A 19,746-nucleotide genomic window follows, 5' to 3' on the forward strand; every position below is an offset into this window, starting at 1 on the left:
TTTAACATAGTAAGTCAATGATTGGGAGAGGCTTTACTTGCTTTGTCAAATATGACATCATGTTCAGAATGACTCTTACCATGCTGCACAGCGATGCCAGCCTTCTGGAGGCATCAAACCACATTTTAGGCTTCATAGCCCACAGATTGAGCCGGGTGGCTTCCGAATTGTATTACTGCAGAACATTTCCCATTGAACAACCCAGTGTGTCTATGTTCCATTTTTTTAAATGGAGTTGAGATTCAGTGACTTGGAGTTTGAATGCCACTCAGACATTTCAGTTTAAGAACCGTCTGAAGTTTTCAGCCATTCGCTGTCTCCTCTGGAGAGTCTGGTTGGAAAGAAACTCTTCAGTAAAGGGAAAATCCCACAGTTCCGAGTTTCTCTCACTTAACATGTTGCTGAATGCAGCATCACATGCTAAGGAAACTAGAATAATGTCGGTCAGGCTGGATGAACTCCTGGCAAGCCTTGTCACCTGTTTTTAGTTCTGTTTAGACGCAGCGGAACACTGGTCACTGTTGGCCTTTGTACCCAGCTTTGTTAAAGACATTGCTTGTAACTTTCCTTTGTGATTAGGTATAATCATGAAAATGGTTTTGGTTTTTAAATAGAGGCAGTGGTCACAACGCTAGACTTCACAGCTGTGTTGTTAGACCAGACTTGAAGTTTATTGATAACAGAGTTTCATAGGGTGTTCAACCTTACCTATGAATACCTTACACATTTTGCTGTTCAGTGTTATAAGTTGTGTTAAAGGCATGAATAGGATTCAGTGGGGAGGGGGCTTTCTTTCAGATATGTGAAAACCAGCAAACCTCTTTGTTGGGAAATTCCTAGCCATGCTGTGTAAAGAAGTTTGCACAGTCCTGTATAGATAGGTTTTAGAAAATTCCAGCTTACCTAAAAGCTCCTGGAAGGGAATTTGCAAAATCATGAGGAAGTGAATAGATCTGATTTTTTTTTTTTCCACTGATAATTTCTAGGATAGTTAGTTAATTCATTTGTGATTAATTTGTTTAGGTAGAAGAACAGGAACTTTAAAAAAAAAATTTTTTTCCTTTCACTGAGATTTGAGCTACTGTGAGTTTTTTAGTGCCTGGATGTAGGTCTAGTTGTTCTCGAAGTTCTCATTTGAGGTTAAAACTAAAAAAAAGAAAAAGTTTTTATGTGAAAAGGGCAAATACTCAGTGTCGTAGAGTCACATATTTTGATCCTTCATACCAAGCATCCTCTGGAGGTCTCTGCAACTGCCACCAACTACTTGGGGAACAAAAGAAATGGTCTCTGTGTATGTAGCGAGCCTCCTACTAGAAAGACAGGAGTCTGCCTTGAGAAGTCTCCCTATCCTCTTGCAGTGCCTGTTGGCACAAAGCAAAGTGGTTTCAGCCAAAGGGAAGAGAAGGCCGATCCTTAGTTTGCAAAACCCACCTAACCTTTGCTAAGCATGACCCTCATTGCTTTCTCTTTAATGGTAGTGAAGCTGGATGTCAGAGTGGCGCCAACCAGGATTTTGTTTGCTCTCTTCTAGATATGGGTTTGTGGAGTTTGATGATCTGCGTGATGCAGATGATGCTGTTTATGAACTAAATGGCAAAGACCTTTGTGGTGAGCGAGTAATTGTTGAGCATGCCCGCGGCCCACGTCGAGATGGCAGTTACGGTTCTGGACGCAGTAAGCATTTGAAAGGGCATTTGTATCAATGCCATACATGCCTTTGTTGTTAAATGTTAATTTTTTAAGTAATTAATTGATTAATGTTACACTGAAATGTATTGCTATTTAAGCTATTTGTTTTATAAATTATGTATCTTTTTAAATGTAAAATTGCAAATAAACATCTTTGATACTGCTTAATTTTAATTTAATTAATGACATAAAGTTCTTGTTTTAATACTTTATAAATATGTTTAATGATGTGTGTTTGTGTTGTTGTTTTTTTTCTCTGTAATGCAATTGTTTAACATAGATTTAACAAAGACCTCAATGTTTTAATTAAAAGAATCCTTTGAGGCTAAGATGACTGCCTGTTCCATTTGCTGACCTTGGGTTACCTTTCCATGCGTGGCTCTTTGAACCATTGTGGCCCTTGGCTGACCAAAACAGGAAGCCATGTGACGACCGCAACCTTTCCCCATTAGACCTGGGTGGTGAGGATCCCAAGGGTTAGACACAGATGAGATTAAACTGAAATAGGTGCCTGAAAATCTTTTTTTCGTATAAAATATTCACAAAACTTTAATCACTGTGAGTAACACCAGTAACTGATTTAGTAATTTGGTTACTTATTTCTAAATTGTTAAATTGTTAATAGTTTTAATTTATGCATGTTAATTTTAAATATAATATTAATGAATATATATATACTTACCACTTTGTAAATTAAATTAAATTAAATTTCATGTTTAGTTGTTTTTTTTTTTTTTAATCTAGTTTAGAATTGAGGGGCGGGGATTGAACTAAAATATCTGTGCTGTGTGGGGTGGGGGTAAGTGGTAGACTTAAGGGGAATATGTGCTGTGTCACTTTTTCCTTTTCCCTCACTGAAGTAATGTTATCTATTTGAAACTTCCAAAGGTGGATATGGTTATAGAAGAAGTGGCCGAGATAAATATGGCCCTCCTACCCGTACAGAATACAGACTTATTGTGGAGAATTTGTCAAGTAGATGCAGCTGGCAAGACCTAAAGGTTTGGGTCTTATTAACCTTCTGGGATAAGGTTGGGGAGGAGTTAAACTTGGGAAAGAGATAATTTTGTCCTGGGCCACGTGAATGAAGAATGTAATGGTATTATATGTTTGAAAGTTTCCCGAAGCTTGGAAAATCTCTAAAGGTTCCAGGGGCTCCTGGTGGGCTCAGTGGAACGTGCAACTCTTGATCTCGAGGTTGTAGGTTCAAGCCCCATGTTGGATGTAGAGATTGCTTAAAAATAAAATCTATTTAAAAAGTAGAAACAAAAATTTTTAAAGCTTCCATAGGAGTAGAAAAGGCATCAGAATCTCACTATTACTGTACATTAGGGGACCATCACTCTAAAGACAGCCTGTATTAAATTTGCCACTGTATAGAGTTTGTTGTTTGTTGTAGAGAGAGATGCCATCATAGTTTCTCACCAACAAAAAGTTGGAACCACCAGTGTTTCCTGCAACATTAGCTGTAATACTCAACGTTTGTGAGTAGCTCCTCATTGGGGGAAATGACTGTCTGACTCATTCTTTCATAAGGTTTTGTTGGGTTGGGTTTTTTTCCCCCCGTGAAATACTCTTCCTCTAAGAGTTTTAAGGTCAAAGATTAAGGTCCAGTTGCTGTGTTGACCATCCAGTGCACTGAACCTAGCTTAGTTTTCTACAACTGTTTTTAAGCTCAGTAGGGAAGAAAGGCTTGAGTAGTATCTTAATCTGGATGGTAGAAGGACAGAAGAAAAGGAAAGTCACACTTTCCACTCACTTCTCATTTTTAGTCCATTGTTAAACAAGTCCTCTCTAGCCAAATGAGTGAGCATATTTAGGTTCAGCAAAAAGTAGTTAAGGATCCTACATTCATATGGTTTTAACTCATCAAAGCAATTTTATATCCCTTTTTAAATTTGATCCCAACAGTCTTTAGATAACAAAGACAAGATCCAGAAAGGGCTCGCATGTTGGTCTTAGCGCAGGAGGCAGGAGTACAACCCAAGCTGGCGTTTCTTCAGCGCTTGGTGCCTTTGTCGGCAGTAGTAGAGGCGGCCCTCACCTGTGCTCTCTGCAGGGATGACTCGGTGTTCAGGAAGTTAAGGGTTTGATGTTTGGGTAAAAACTGGGAAAGTAAAAAAAAAAAAAAAAAAACTGGGAAAGTTTCAGACTTTTGGTTAAAATGGAGTTTAGCCCGTGTCTTCAGTTGATCTTCTACTTCTGTGCCTTTGGTAGTTTCACTCTCTGGAAAAGAGAGTCCTAGAGCAGATGTTCTTGTAAGTCAGAGCAGACTTAAGAACAGGGCTCTGGGGCCCACCTGTCTGCAGTGAATCCCAGCTCTGCCACCTGTCCATTACTGTACATTACCAAGTTACTTTCTTCTTGTGCCTCATATTTTTCAACTATAAAAATGGGATTCATACCCATTTTTACTCAGAGTTACTGTCAGAATTGAATGCAATTCAATATAAAAAGTCCAGGAACAGTTCCCGGCACAATAAATGCTAGCTGTTAATCGAGGAGATGCAAAAGTAAATTTAACGGCTGTTGTTTGTTTTTAAAATTACAAATGCATAACACCCAGTGATGTTGGTTTTGAGAGGAAAGTTATATGATAGTCTGCCCCCAGAGGCATTGAGAACTGGTAGTTTGACCTATCAGGTGGGGTAAGTAGTATTAATTCAGATTCTGAAGTCTGTATATTCTACTTTTCTGTTCTGCCAGGTGGGAAAAATAATTGTATCTATCTCATGTTGGGACTTTAATCATGCCGGTCCATACAGTAAACATTTAATAGTTAGCTGCTGTTACTAGTAATTTGGAAGTGTGGAAATAATAAAACAAAAGTAGTGTCATTCTTCAAGGCCTTTTACTAGAGTTATAGTACATCTCAACCTGTCCAACATAGTCTCAGTCTTGGCATAACTTCATAGCATCTTCATTCAGTCTCAGAGGTGTCCAGATTTGGGTGATGAATTATATGGACCGTTTTTTTAATCCAGAGCCCCCACTCTTATCAGTAATTCAGTTGAAGGAATTTTCTGCAAAGATATTCCCTTGCTGGATTATGAATAATAGCAAGAGACTATACATAACCTGAAATACCCAACAACTGGGAAATCCCCAGAAATAGTACTGGACACCCTACTTGTGAAGGTTGTATGTTAAGACTTAAACATTTTGTGATGCAGTGAGCAAAGAAGGTATTGAATGGCATGTGTTCAGAGGAAAGCAGTAACGAAAATAAACTGCTGTTGAGTAAGTATATACTACATAAAAAGTATGGGGAAATTACCTATAAAACCTTAAGTTCTAAATTATCTAAATGTCATGGTCATTTCTTTCTTTTTTTTTCCCCCGGAAGATTTTATTTATTTATTTGACAGACAGAGATCACAAGTAGGCAGAGAGAGAGAGAGGGAAGTAGGCTCCCTGCCAAGCAGAGAGCCCGATGCAGAACTCGATCCCAGGACCCTGAGATCGTGACTGAGCCGAAGGCAGAGGCTTAACCCACTGAGCCTCCCAGGCACCCCCTGTCATGGTCATTTCAAACACTAATATGATCTCATCTTATCTGTGCATCACTTTTTTTTTTTTTTTTTTTTTTAAGATTTGTGTATTTTAGAGCAGGGAGGGGGTAAAAGGGTCGGGGGAGAAAATCTCAAGCAGCCTCCCCACTGAGTGTGAGCCTAATGCGAGGGTTGGCCTCACGACCCTGAGATCATGGCCTGAGCCAAAATCAAGAGTCAGAAGCTTAACCGACTGAGCCACCAGGCGCCCCCACTTTAATTTTTCTTTTAGTTTTTGTTTGTTTATTATCTCTACACCCCACGTGGCACTCAAACTCAAAACCCCAAGATCAAGAGCCAGTGTTCTTCCAGCGGAGCCAGCCAGGCGCCACATCAGTATGTATCTGGCGTGTTAGTTGTGTTCTCCCAGTGGGTTATATTAACTCCCAGGAGCGCCTGAGCAAAGAGGAAACAGCAGTAAAGGGACTTGGGTTATTGCACCTTTGAAGCCAGAGTTTGACAGTACTGTTCTGTTGCCTTTGTTTTGAAGAAATGATTTAACAGTAATTTCATTTTCTTTTTTAAGTTATATTTATTTAAGTAATCTCTGCACCCAGCGTGGGGCTCAAACTCATGACCCTGAGATCAAGAGTCACATGCTCTTCCTACTCAGCCAGCCAGGCGCCCTCCCAGCAATTTTAAGTAAAACAGAGGTGCTAATCTCATAATCCTTTCATGAATTTTTTATGTAACCCTAGATAGTTGTCAATATTTACATATGTTTTTAAACAAGTATTTATAATGAAATGTAAAGGACCTCTAACATTTACTCATGTGTGGTAATATGAGTGTCTAATGCTGCTATAAACAAACTAGCCACTCTAAAATTTAGGAAGTGATAGTTTAAAATGTTCATATTCACACATAACTATTTAAAGGAGTAAATATTTGTTGTCTCTACCACTCACCTGGTGCTGTAAAGAACCTTAGTAAATGGTTGGTATCTAGATGGAAATATTTTAAAGAGTAAACTCCATTCTGAAGAAAACTAGTTTTTAACATTCGTTATTATAATTGCATTAACCAAATATATCATAACCTATTGAGTGATTTTTCTTTTCTTTTTTTTTTTTAAGGATTATATGCGTCAGGCAGGAGAAGTGACCTATGCAGATGCTCACAAGGGACGCAAAAATGAAGGGGTGATTGAATTTGTGTCCTATTCTGATATGAAAAGAGCTTTGGAAAAGTTAGATGGAACTGAAGTCAATGGCAGAAAAATCAGATTAGTTGAAGACAAGCCAGGTTCTCGACGACGCCGGTCCTACTCCAGGAGCCGGAGCCACTCAAGGTACTGCTGACATTTGCATGTCGGTGCTTGCTGTCAGTTCCTTAATGAGTACGTAGATGAATAATCCATTTCCGTTCTCCTGTTGAATTCTTAGCACATGGTTCTGTCTCGTTCGGTAACTCCAAACTTTGAGCTGACCATTTATTTGTAAAACTCTTGAACTCTTACATCGTGTGCACAAATCGACATTCTTTCTCCGAAGCAGATATCAGTGACCTATTTTCATATTTTTTCTTTGGTACCCCAGATCATACCCTTTTTGGGGACAAACATGGCAAGTAGTCCCTTGGTTTACTTTTCCCAAATACCACCTACTCAAGAGTAGAGACCCTTTTTTTTTTTTTTTTTTTTTTTTTTAATTTATCTATTTGACAGAGACACAGTGAGAGAGAGAACACAAATAGAGGGAGTGGGAGAGGCTTCCCACTGAGCAGGGAGCCCAGTCTGGGGCTCGATCCCAGGACCCTGGGATCATGACCTGAGCCGAAGACAGACACTTAACAACTGAGCCACCAGGTGCCCTAAGAGTGGAGACTTTCTTATTCACCAGCTACTCAGCACTAGGCCGGGCACTAGGAACGAGACAAATATGGTCCGTGCCCTCGTGAAACTCAGCCTAGTGGAGAAAACAGGCATTGAGCAAATAGTGACCGCTGTGATAAGTGTATGGCAAAGAAAATGTACACAGCACTAGTTTGGAGAACTGACGGGGCTTCTCTAAGGATGTGTCATAGACGCTGAGCTCTAAGGAGAAGCTGGAGGTGGCGGGGAGAGAAAGGATTAGTGTCCTTGTACTTCTGGCAGAGGGCAGCAGGACGAGAGCAGCTTGAGGTGATGCAGAGAAGGGCCAGATCCTGCCAAGCCACAGGCCAAGTAAGGATTTTAGGTTTTTTTCTTAAGGAAAATATCAAATACATTAAGCATTTGAGAAAATAGTGAGCCCTGCATTCCCTTATGCCTGTCCCTATCCAGCTGTATCTCTTGTCATTTTGCCAGTCTTGCCTCCCCACCATTGCCACTGCCTCATTTTAAGGCAAGTCTGGGCATCCTGTCATTTTACCCATGATTATTTCAGTGTGTACGTCTAAAGTCTAAAACCGTGATGCCGTATTACAGCTAGTAAATTTGGATGCAGATTCCCCAGTTGTCTCAAATACGTATGCTTGCAGTTGCTTTGTTCATCCTAGGATCCCAGCTGGGGTTACACATTGCCATTAGATGGCATGTCTCTTCTTTTTTTAATCACTGGTATGTCCTCCTTTGTCCTTTTTTTTCATTCTCCATGCATTTAGTTGAAGAAACTGTTGCCTGCTTTGAAGATTCTCTCCTAGTGGAGATTTGTCTGATCGCATCTTGTGGTGATACTTCTGTTCCTTTATCCTCCCCCCCATATTCCCTATAAACTTACAGTTAGAACTTGAGTTAGATCTTAAGGCATGTAGAGTAGAGCCGGTATTTTAGCAGGTCTGCTTCATAACTAGTACTTTATACTTCCTTTTGCATCCCTTGTGTGGTGTCTGGATGTCCCACTGCAAATGATGGGGAGAGTGCACCAGTATGCAGGGGCTGTGAGCCCGAGCTGTCACGGAGTCCTACAACAGTCCGTCTGACAGTCTTAGCGTCTGGCGATCCTCCCTCGCTGGAGCCAGTCACTGTTGCTAACTGATGAATTTCTAATTTCCTCATTCTTTCTGCATTTAAAGTCTATAATTCTGTCGATGATTTCCACTCTCTCGTTGCTCTCCAATACAGTTTTTATAGGAAGTGCAAAATAAAAGTTTGATACCTTTATTTACCACCTTTTCGAATTTTAAATGTGCCCTAGGGTTCCCCAAAGGTAATGATGAGGGTGGTGATTTAGTATTAATATCATTTTGAATGAATTCTCAGATGTTGATGTGTATTTAACGTTTCATCTCCAGCAAATTTTTTATGCTCAGATTGTTCTGTCTTTGGTCACTGGGAGCCCTTAAAGTTGGCTCCTGTGTCTTCGGTATCTTGGTTTTGTTTGGTTTTCATATGAATATGTTTCAGTGTATATTTTCTCAAACTTTCCATTGTGATCATTTTCAAACATCAAAGTTGCAAGAATAGTTCATGAACACCTGTGCACCCTCCTTCTGTCTTCCTCTGTTCGTATGTGTGCATATTTATGCATGTGCCCTACACGTTTACTTTGGTGTAGCGTTTTAAGTCAGGCGGAAGACCTGATGCTTTACTCCTAAATACGTCAGCATGTGTGCCCATGAATGAGGAGGACCTCATTTATATTTTCTTATCTAAGAACCTCAACAGCGATCCCATAGCTATCTTCTGTCCAGGCCATTTTCAGATCTACTTTTTTCCTGACCAGAATCCCAGTCTATCTAGTCTTGCATTATAAGAGGTTGTGTTAGATCTCTGTGGTCTGAAGCAGCCCCCCTTCCTCTTATCCTCTCCCCCCACCGGCAAACACCATTGACTTTTTTTTCTTTTTTTCTAGTAGCACCCCACATTCTGAATTTTCTGTTTCCTTCTAACATCGATGAACGTGTGCTTTATCACCCTGCTTCCCTGAAACTGGAAGTTAGGTCTAGAGAGGTGTGATGGCAATACAGGTTCAACGTATTTGGCCAAAGTCCTTTTGGATAGATGGTGGTGCTCAGCAGTCTTTGAACGTTTCCCTCTTTCTGCCCTGAGGAGATGTTCTAGGCTCATCTTGTGCATTCCTGCCCTGCTCTTGGAATCAGCCGTTTCCCCAAGAGCCCTGTTTCATGTGGTAGGAAGTAAGCAGAGTTCACAGACTTGGCCTTTTAAAGATTTTTCTAGAGCTCGGATGTGTTTTGAAAATGGCTCTCTGGGCACAGTGAGTGAATCCAGTAAAGGGCAGAAGTGTTCACAGGAAGGCTAGTAAGGAGGCTGTTGAGGGACCATGATCGATGGAGTTGGCTTGGTCAGGGCAGCAACAGAGGTGGGTGGCTGCACATGAAGAGGCAGATTCCTTTATTAGTGTAGAAGAGCACGAGGGGAGAGGAAAGAGTCCGGGGTGGCTACAGTTTCTCTTGTAGGAACTGGGTAAATAATAGTGGCGTTGGTGGAAAGAAGGAAGGGACCCAGCAAAAAGAGTGGGTGTGGGGGAAAGCGTTTCAGGATTAGAGGTGCTGAGTGTCAGGGAAGCTGTGCAGGCCGAACGTTTGCTGGTACCGGATCCTCGGACCTAGAACCGTGGAGAGCGTTCTCTTTCAAATTTGAGCCAGGACACAGCCAGCGCCAGACACATTTTTCGATTATAAAATGCCTTCCTGGGCGCCTGGGTGGCTCAGTGGGTGGGTTAAGCCGCTGCCTTCGGCTCAGGTCATGATCTCGGGGTCCTGGGATCGAGTCCCGCATCGGGCTCTCTGCTCAGCAGGGAACCTGCTTCCCTCTCTCTCTCTCTCTCTCTCTCTGCCTACCTCTCTATCTACTTGTGATCTCTCTCTCTCTCTGACAAATAAATAAATAAAATCTTTAAAAAAATAAAATAAAATGCCTTCCTATTCAGCTAGCCTTTCATCAGCAAGTATTAAAAAATATCCTCTCCCGGGGCGCCTGGGTGGCTCAGTGGTTTAAGCTGCTGCCTTCAGCTCGGGTCATGATCTCAGGGTCCTGGGATCGAGTCCCGCATCGGGCTCTCTGCTTGGCAGGGAGCCTGCTTCCTCCTCTCTCTCTCTCTGCCTGCCTCTCTCCCTACTTGTGATCTCTATCTGTCAAATAAATAAATAAAATCTTTAAAAAAAAAAAAAATATCCTCTCCCCCTAGGTCTCGTTCCCGAAGCAGACATTCTCGTAAGAGCAGAAGCCGAAGCGGCAGTAGCAAAAGCAGCCACTCTAAGAGCAGATCTCGGTCCAGGTGGGTCTTCCTCGGTGCAAGCATAGGCGGTCTGCAGGATGCACGTGGACCTCGCCCCACTTGCGTCTTAGTCTTGTTACCAGTCTTCCCTCACCCCAGGCTTTCCAGCTGGGGATAAGAGTTGGGGTGCAGAAAGCCGTCCTGGGCCCGTGCCCACCATGTGCCCCCCACTTGTGTCGGGACGTCTGCTTCCGTGCAGCGGGGCTGCGCGTGAGCCCGATGCCGGTGTCTCCGCAGGTCAGGCTCGCATTCCCGGAGCAAGAGCCGCAGCCGCAGCCAGAGCCGCAGCCGCAGCAAGAAGGAAAAGAGCCGGAGCCCCAGCAAGGATGACAAGAGCCGCAGCCGCAGCCGCAGCGCCGACAAGCGCCGCAGCAAGAGCAAAGACCAGGCCGAAGAGAAGGTCCAGAACAGCGACGGCGCCGGGAAGTCCAAGAGCCGGAGTCCCAGTCGACACAAAAGCAAGAGCAAAAGTCGCAGCAGGAGTCCAGAGAGGCGAGTGGAGGAGAAGCGCGCAAGCGTGAGCAGGAGCAGAAGCAAGGAGAAGAGCCGAAGCCAGGAGAAGGGCGTCCACAGGAGCCGCAGCCGCAGCCAAGGCGGCAGCCGCAGCCGCAGCCGCAGCAAAAGCAAGGACAAGCGGAAGGGCAGGAAGAGGAGCCGTGAGGAAAGCCACAGCCGAAGCCGAAGCCGCAGCCGCAGCCGCAGCAAGAGCGAGAGGAGCCGAAAGCGGGGCAGTAAGCGCGACAGCAAGTCGGGCAGCAGCAAGAAGAAGAAGAAGGAGGATGCCGAGCGCTCGCAGTCCCGGTCGCGGTCCCGCTCGGCGTCCAAGGAGCGCGAGCACGCCAAGGCAGAGTCCGGCCAGAGGGAGGGCCGAGGGGAGAGTGCGGATGCTGGCACCAATCAGGAGACCCGGTCCCGGTCGAGGTCCAATTCCAAGTCCAAACCCAACCCTCCGTCAGAATCACGCTCCAGATCAAAGTCCGCTTCAAAAACCCGGTCTCGTTCCAAGTCCAGATCCAGGTCTGCGTCCAGATCGCCCTCTCGGTCTAGATCCAGGTCCCACTCGCGGTCCTAACTGGCTACGAGCACAGCTGGAACTCCCCGAGAAGTCTTTTGTACATGTTTGGTAGCCGTAGCACAAGTGATCCAAGTAGAACATACGTCACTGCTGTACATTTTTAACTCCCCTAATGGTGTGTCTACAATTGTTCAATCTAAGTGCTTCCTCTCCGTAAAGCCTCCTGGCACCAGGCCTTCCTGCTCGACTGAAAACAATCTTCTCTTTGAAAACCCCTTTACTCATGGCCCACAGTAGAATATCCAAACCACCGCGGCCCTCAGCCTGGCCTTTCCTACAGGGAGCTCAGTACCTGGACGGCGTTCAGGCTGGAATGCTGACATAGGTAGGTACGGTGAGTTCAGCCATTTTTGCCCTTGAATTGATGCCCTTTGATGTTTGCCATTTAGTGAAAGTGCGAAGTCTTAAGTTTCCTACCACTTTGGTTTCATACTTTTGAACTTAACAAAGTTGTGAATAGCACAGTCGAGGAAAATTGATACCTGCAGTAACCCATAGGAAATAAACTGTAGAGTTCCATATTCTGGTATTGTGATTATATTGTTTTATATTAAAAAAGAAAAGAAAAGAATTTTTTTTAATTTTATTTTTCCCCGTCTTGCAAAGTATAGTGACCCCTGTTTCCATTAAATTTGAATAAAGACTATTTTTGCTTGACAAAATTTCACGGTGTTTGAATCCAAGTTGCATCTCCTGATCTATCTCAGTATTCCTTTTCTTAGCATAAAAAGTTCAGAGTGTCACATTCCTGGTGGTCACCCACGAGTGGGTAGGGAACCAGCCGTTATTCCTAAAGGATTTTTCTCACCCAACAGAATAAAATCAGATTTCTTAGGAAGTTACAGTCCTTCCTCTCAAGAAGCTTACAGCCAAGCTGATGAGAGGGACGTGGATCGGCTCGGGAGCGCAGCATCACCGGGTGCTGTGGCATTTCCTGCCATGAAGCCGAAGCAGCAGACCTCCTCACCTTGGGATTTGATTAACTGAAAGCTGGGAAGAAAAATGATGTTGGATGAACTCCTTTCACTCCTGGCCTGGCTGTAAAGAAAGGCCTAGAGGTACAGTGGTTCCAGCGAGGTGTCCACCCAAGGGAGTGTTTCGAGGCATCAGGAGCAGAGGAAGCTGAGGGCCTGCATTACGTGCTGTGACAGGCTTGGGAGGAGAGCAAGTCGCTTCAGGGACTGCTGCCTAGGGGTGGGCTGGGGGCTGCCCCTTGGTTTAAAATAATGTTCTCTTACCTTCGATGAGTCCACGTTTCTTACCCCTCCTGGGGTTCGTAGTCTGGTTGCAAATGATGAACATCACTAGGGTAAACAGTGGGCATAGAGGAGGAAGTTGTAACTTCCTCTGGGTTCAGGGACCTCTTGAGAGGACAGTACTGAGGTTGACCCTCTAGGGATGTGGGAGTGAGTGGAAGGCATTCCTTTAAAAAAAAAAAAAAATCTGCGTACAGAGCCATGGAGTTGGGCAAGCAGGGGGCAAGATTCCCAGGCAGCGTGGAGTGTGGTAATGGGGAATGAGAAGCGAGTCTGGCGGATAGATTGGGTCACAGGCTTTGAATGCCAGGAGGGGAAATTTGGCCTTGGTCCTGTCAGCACTGAGAACACAGGAAATATTTAAACAGGAGGATAAGGGTTGTAGAGCGAGCCGCTGCACTGCCCGGTTGGTCTGACAGTAGTCCGGGACACCAGATGTCCCGAAGGCAGCCGTCCGGGGAACGCAGTACACTTGAGCTCGAACAACTCGAAGAGACTTTTTTTCCTTAGGGTTTTCTTGACATTCTCTCTTCTCTAGGCTGCTGTATGGCAAGAACACGGTACAGGACATCTACATAGCATACACAGCATGTGTTCAGTAACTTCCAGTCCACAGCAGGCTGTGAGTAAGAGTTTAGAGAGGGTCAAGCTACATGCAGATTTTTGACCAGAAGAGGGAAAAGCACCCCTAATCCCTGTGTGACAGGTCAACTGTAATTGCAGGTGATAGGGCCTGAGCAAAGGCAGTGACGGGAGGGAACAGAACAGGGTTCAGTAGGTGACCTAGGGAAAGGAGTTGTCAGAGGTGATCCAAGATGTTCCTGAAGCCTGAGGAATGGTGAAGACAAAGGTGAGTTCAGTTTTAGAAACACGGAATTTCGGGGATTGAAACCTCAGACTCCCTAGAGCCTTGTCTCCATCATGACAAGATGATGGCTCCAACCAGTAGAATTCCCACGGCCTCAGATCTCCAGTGGTGAGAATCCAACATTCCCTAATTTTACAAGGATGGGAACATTTCTTTGGGCATTTTTTTTTCCTTTCACAAGTCTAAAATTTTTAAAAGTTCAACTTCATTTTACTGTCTAACAGCAGCTCTTTCCAAATTCCCTTCCAAGATTTTCCTGTTCATCCAGATTCTAAACATAGTTTCATCATGTTTGTATAATTTAACTTTGTCATTTAACTACATGATTCTTGGAAAGTTCTCACTTTAAATGCTGAAAGCACATAAACTCTAGCAAGTGAGTGTATTAACACATCAAAGAGTATAAAGGACAGAAATTCCATTTGTACATAGAAGAGATTGGCAGTCATTTTTCCCCAGCAGTTTTAAATTCATTTATGTTGGATTCTGAACAAAAAGCTAAAGATCAAGAGAAAGAGGGGAGCTCATCTGTTGGAGTTCCAGGCACACACCGGAGACCAGTACTGGCTCGTCCATTCTCCGTCCTGTTCTCACGCCACCCGGGGGTCAGTACGGTTAGGTTCGGTTGCATGTGAAGAGACTGCAGCAGTCTGGCTACACATCCCCAGTGATGTTAGGTTCCTATTCGAGTGTGTGCCTTTTATATGCCAAGCACTGGTCTTTGAGACACTGGGAATGGTGTAGGAAGAGACAGAAGCCCCCCCTCTTTTCATGGAACATACTTGCTGCTTTTGGACAGGAATCACAGGGCTTGCCTCATGATGGTGTCAGTACTCAGTGCCCACTGTGGGCCAGATACGGGGCCAGTCGGTGGCCACTGGCAATTCACTGCGAGGCGCTCACTCTCTTGCCAGCCCTTAGGAAAGGTGAAATGCAGTGCTTGTTCTAGGCTGTACCGTTTCTTCCAGATAACTCTGGGCCAGAAGACAGCAGTAACCTTTGAGGGTAAAGCTGGATACTGCCTGCACCTCCCTGCCCCCCTGTGGCCCAGGGGAAGAAAGACCTTGGGAAGCTGAAGAGGAAGGCCCTAAATTTGGTTCATTGCCTTCTACCACATCTCCTGTGAGCTGTAGGTGCTTCTGTGTACATCAGTACCTAGTCCCTTTTTAAAAGGCAAAGACAAAAGCTTGGAGAGGTGAAGTGATTTTCCCAATGTACTATAGCTAGTGACAAAGCTAGATTAATTTCTCTGGTTCTCTTCCCTGGTAAAATCTCATCACTTGATGATGTAATTATAGGGAGATATTTGAAATCACAACAGCTAGGATTTGAACTCAGGTTCAAGTCACATGGGGTTTCCTCAAGACAATCTGTTTTCCTAGATGATAACTTCTAAGTTGCTGCAGGATGATGGCGCTGACCCACTGCTGTGAATAAGTTATAATTGCTCCATCATTTGATCGAGACTCAAAAGTCTTGCCTGGGGGTGCCCATCTGTCCAAGCCCAGGTCATCATCCCATATTCTGCATGCCAAGGAGTGAAGAGAAGGAGAGTGGCTCCATTTCAGCTTCTACGGTAGGAAATGTGCATTGATGTTCACAAAAAATGCACTCAACGGGCAATTTTCCCCAAAGTAGGAGGTAGCCAAAGAAATACAAACTCATGGGGCACCTGGGTGGCTCAGTGGGTTAAAGCCTCTGCCTTCAGCTCAGGTCATGGTCTCAAAGTCCTGGGATCGAGCCCCGCATGGGGATCTCTGCTCAGCAGGGAGCCTGCTTCCCTTCCTCTCTCTCTCTCTGCCTGCCTCTCTGCCTACTTGTGATCTCTGTCTGCCAAATAAATAAATAAAATCTTAAAAAAAGAAAAATACAAACTCATCTATAACCTCTTTGGTTGCTCAAATCCACATTCCCTCTTCTATACTTTACCTCCTTCTGTTGCCCCTCCCCTCCCAAAAAAGAGTGGAAGACAAAAAATGAGAACAAAAAGGGTAAGTAAGGATAGAAAACAGTAACAAATGTGGTAGATAATAAACTACCGGTAATTCAGGCCTCCTGGGTGTCTCAGTGGGTTAAGCCTCTGCCTTTCGCTGGGATCGAGGCCCACATCGGGCTCTCTGCTCAGCAGGGAGACTGCTTCCTCCTCTCTCTCTCTCCCTGCCTCTCTGCCTATTTGTGATCTCTGTCAAATAAATAAAATCTTTTTTAAAATAATAAACTATCAATAATTCATCACAGGTGAATTCTACCAAACTTTTTTTTAAGATTTTATTTGAGGGCGCCTGGGTGGCTCAGTGGGTTAAGCCGCTGCCTTCGGCTCGGGTCATGATCTCAGGGTCCTGGGATCGAGTCCCGCATCGGGCTCTCTGCTCAGCAGGGAGCCTGCTTCCCCCCACTCTCTCTGCCTACCTCTCTACCAACTTGTGATCTCTCTCTGCCAAATAAATAAAATCTTAAAAAAAAAAAAAGATTTTATTTGAGAGCGAGCAAGAGAACACAAACGGGGAGCGGCGGCAGATGGAGAAGTGGGCTCCCCACTGAGCAGGGAGCCAAGTGTGGGGATCAGTCCCAGGACCCTGGGATCATGACCTGAGCTGAAGACAGACACTTAACTTGCTTGACCCAGGCACCCTCGATTCTACCAAACATTTAAAGAGTTAATACCTATTTTTCTCAAATGATATTCCAAAAACTGCAAGAGGAAAGAAAAACTTCCAAATTCATTTTTCAAGGCCAGTATCATCCTCATACCAAAACCAGATAAACCAAAAAAGGGAACTGTAGGCCAATATCATGAATATTGATGCAAAAATCCTCAACAAAATGCTAACAGAATCCAACAATACATTTTAAAAAATAATATATTTCACCATCAAGTGGGATTTATTCCCAGGATGCAACTCTGATATTTGCAAATCATTTGTGATTGTTCATCAATAAGAGAAAGGATAAAAACCATATGATGACTTCAACAGATGCAGAAAAAGCATCTGACAAAATACAGCATCCATTCACAATAAAAAAAAAAAAAAAAACTCTGCAAAGTAGCTCTAGAGGAAACACCTCAACATAATAAAGGCCTTACATGAAAAATCCACAACCAAAAAAAAAAATCCTTCATAGCCAACATTATGCTCAATGTAGAAAAGCAGAGCTTTTTCCCTAAGGTAAGGAACAGACAAGAATGTCCACTCCCTACTTTTATTCAACATAGTATTAGAAGACCCAGCCACAGCAATTAGACAACATAAATAAAAGGCATCCAAACTGGTAAGGAAATAGTAAAATTCCCACTACTCATAAATGACATACAATATAGAAAAGACCTTAAAGACTCCACCAAAAACTCTTAAGAACTGATAAATGAATTTTGTAAAGTCACAGGATACCAAATCGATGTACAAAAATCTGTCACATTCTTATACACTAACGAAGCAGCAGAAAGCGAAATTAAGAACACAGTCCCATTTACAGTTGCACCAGAAACAGTAAAATATTTAGGAATAAACCAAAGAGGCAAAAGACTTGTACTGTGAAAACTATAACACACTGATGAAAGAAACTGAAGATAATGGCAAAGAAATGGAAAACCCTTCCATGAACATGGGTTGGAAGAACAAATAATGCCAAGATGCCTATTATACCCAAGGCAGTCTACAGACTTAGTGCAATTCCTATCAGAATAACCAACAGCATTTCTCACAAACTAGAACAAACCATCCTGAAATTTGTATGGAACCACAAAAGTCCTCGATAGCCAAAGCAATCTCAAAAACCAAAAACAAAACGAGATATCAGAATTCCAGATTTCATGTTCTATTACAAAGCAGAAGTAAGAAACAGTACAGTGCTGGCATAAAAATAAACACACTGATCAATGAAAATAGAATGAAAGCCTCAAAATAAACCCGCAATTGTATGGTCAGTTAATCTCTGACAAAAGTGAAATGACTATACAATGGGAAAAGGAAAGCCTTTTCAACAAATGGTGTTGGACAGTTCAAGAGAAACAACCACTTTATTTCACTCTGCACAAAAATACACTCAAAATAGATTGAAGACCTAAATATGAGACCCAAAACCATAAATATCCTAGAAGAGAGCACAGGCAGTAATTGCTCTGACACCAGCCATATTTTCTAGATACGTCTCCTGAGGCAAGGGAAATAAAACCAAAATAAACTAATAGGACTACATATAAAATAAAAAGTTTTCTGTACAGCAAAGGAAATGATCAACAAAAGGCAACGAGAAGATATTTGCAAATGACGTATCTGATGAAGGATTAGTATCCAAAATATATTAAGAACTGCTCCAACTCAATACCGTCCAAACTCCAAATAATCCAATTTAAAAATGAGTAGAAGACATGAAAAGATGCTCAACATCACTCATCAGGGAAATGCAAATCAAAACTACAATAAGATACCACCTCACACCTATCAGAAGACCTAAAATCAAAAGCAGAAGAATCAAGTGTTGGTGAGGATATGGAGAAAAAGGAATCCTTGTGCATGGTTGGTGGGAATGCAAGCTGGTGCAGCCACTCTGGAGAACAGTGTGGAAGTTTCTCAGAAAAATAAAAATAGACCTACCCTATGAGCCAGTAATTGCACTACTGGATATGTATCCCCAAAAATACAAAAACACTAATTCCAAGGGATCCATGCACCTCTATGTTTATTGCAGCATTATTTACAATAGCGAAACTATGGCAGCAGCCCAAATACCCATCTATAGATGAAGGGATAAAGATGTGGCGTGTATATACACACACACATACACACACAAAGGAATATTCTTCAGCCAATAAAGAATGAAACCTTGCCATTTGCAACAACATGGATAGAGCTAGAGTGTATAATGCTAAGCAAAATAAAAGAAATAACATCTGATCTCACTCATAGGCAGAATTTAAGAAACAAAACAAATGAAAAAAAAAAAACAAGAAACAGACTCTATATACTACAGAGTCTCAACTATAGAGAACTGATGTTTTATCAGAGGTGTGGGGGGAGGGGCAGAATGGGGGATTCAAGAATACATTTATCATGAAGAAAAATAGAATGATTTTTTTAAACTCTCCCCATAATGAAAAAATAAAACAATCACACCAAATATCAATGATTAAATAAAAAACAAGGACTGTTCGAATGGATTAAAAAACAAGACCCAACTATATGTTGTCTACAAGAAACCCATTTTAAATATAGAGAAACATTAAAAGTAAAAGGGTCAGAGCACCTGGGTGGCTCAGTCAGTTAAACAGCTGATTCTGGATTTCAGCTCAGGTCACTATCTTGGGGTCCTGGGATCAAGACCCACACCAGGCTCTGTGCTTGGTGGGGAGTCTGCTTCTCCTCCTCTCCCTCTGCCCCTCTCCCTGCTCATGTGTCTGCCCTTTCTCTCTCTCCCTAAAATAAATAAATCTTGAAAAAAGAAAAGTAAAAGACTAGAGAAATATACATCATAGTAATACAAATCAAAAGAAAGCTTAAGTAGCTATATTAATTTCAAACAAAGCAGACCTCAGAACAAGGAAAATTATCAGGGGTAAAGAGGGACATTATATAATGATAAAGAGATCACTTCTCTAAGAAGATATAAAAGTCCTTCATGTATATGCACCTAACAAAATATCAAATACATGGGGTAAAAACTCATAGAACTGCAAGGAGAAAAAGACAAGTCCACTATCACAGTTGAAGACTTCAACATCCCTCTCAGTAAGTGATAGACCCAGCAGGCAGCAAGTCAGTAGGGATACAGTTGAACTGAACGTGTCATCAATGAACTAAATCTAACTGACATCTATAAAATATTTTGTCTAACAGCAGAATACACATACTTCCCAAGCCTACATGGAACATTCACGAAAACAGATTCTGGGACATAAAAAAACCTTAACAAATTTAAAAGAAGAAAATCATGTTATGTATGCTCTCAGACCACAAGGAAACTAAACTAGAAATCAACAACAGAAAGATAGCTAGAAAATCCCCCCCAAATACTTGGAGATTAAACAATAAGCTTCTAAATAACATGAGTCAAAGAAGTCTCAAGAGAAATATTTTGACATAAATGAAAATGCAATTTAAAATTTGTAAGATGCAACAAAGACAGTCCTTAGAGGAACATTTATAGCATT

At 42.7% G+C, this 19,746-nt stretch overlaps 1 protein-coding gene across 1 annotated transcript in view; it reads left to right on the forward strand.

The window, feature by feature from the left end:
* SRSF4 (serine and arginine rich splicing factor 4) overlaps positions 1–12,131 on the forward strand; it is a 28,557-nt gene extending 16,426 nt beyond the window's left edge. Inside the window, exons 2-6 of the mRNA XM_046002819.1 lie at positions 1,532–1,674; positions 2,578–2,690; positions 6,317–6,531; positions 10,310–10,399; positions 10,637–12,131. Coding sequence (XP_045858775.1) covers positions 1,532–1,674; positions 2,578–2,690; positions 6,317–6,531; positions 10,310–10,399; positions 10,637–11,471 — 1,396 coding nt within the window. The 3' untranslated portion in view covers positions 11,472–12,131. The remainder of the gene's footprint in view (positions 1–1,531; positions 1,675–2,577; positions 2,691–6,316; positions 6,532–10,309; positions 10,400–10,636) is intronic.
* The last annotated feature ends 7,615 nt before the right edge of the window (positions 12,132–19,746 follow it).

This window comes from Meles meles, chromosome 1, assembly GCF_922984935.1.
Source record: "Meles meles chromosome 1, mMelMel3.1 paternal haplotype, whole genome shotgun sequence".
Taxonomy (NCBI): domain Eukaryota; kingdom Metazoa; phylum Chordata; class Mammalia; order Carnivora; family Mustelidae; genus Meles; species Meles meles.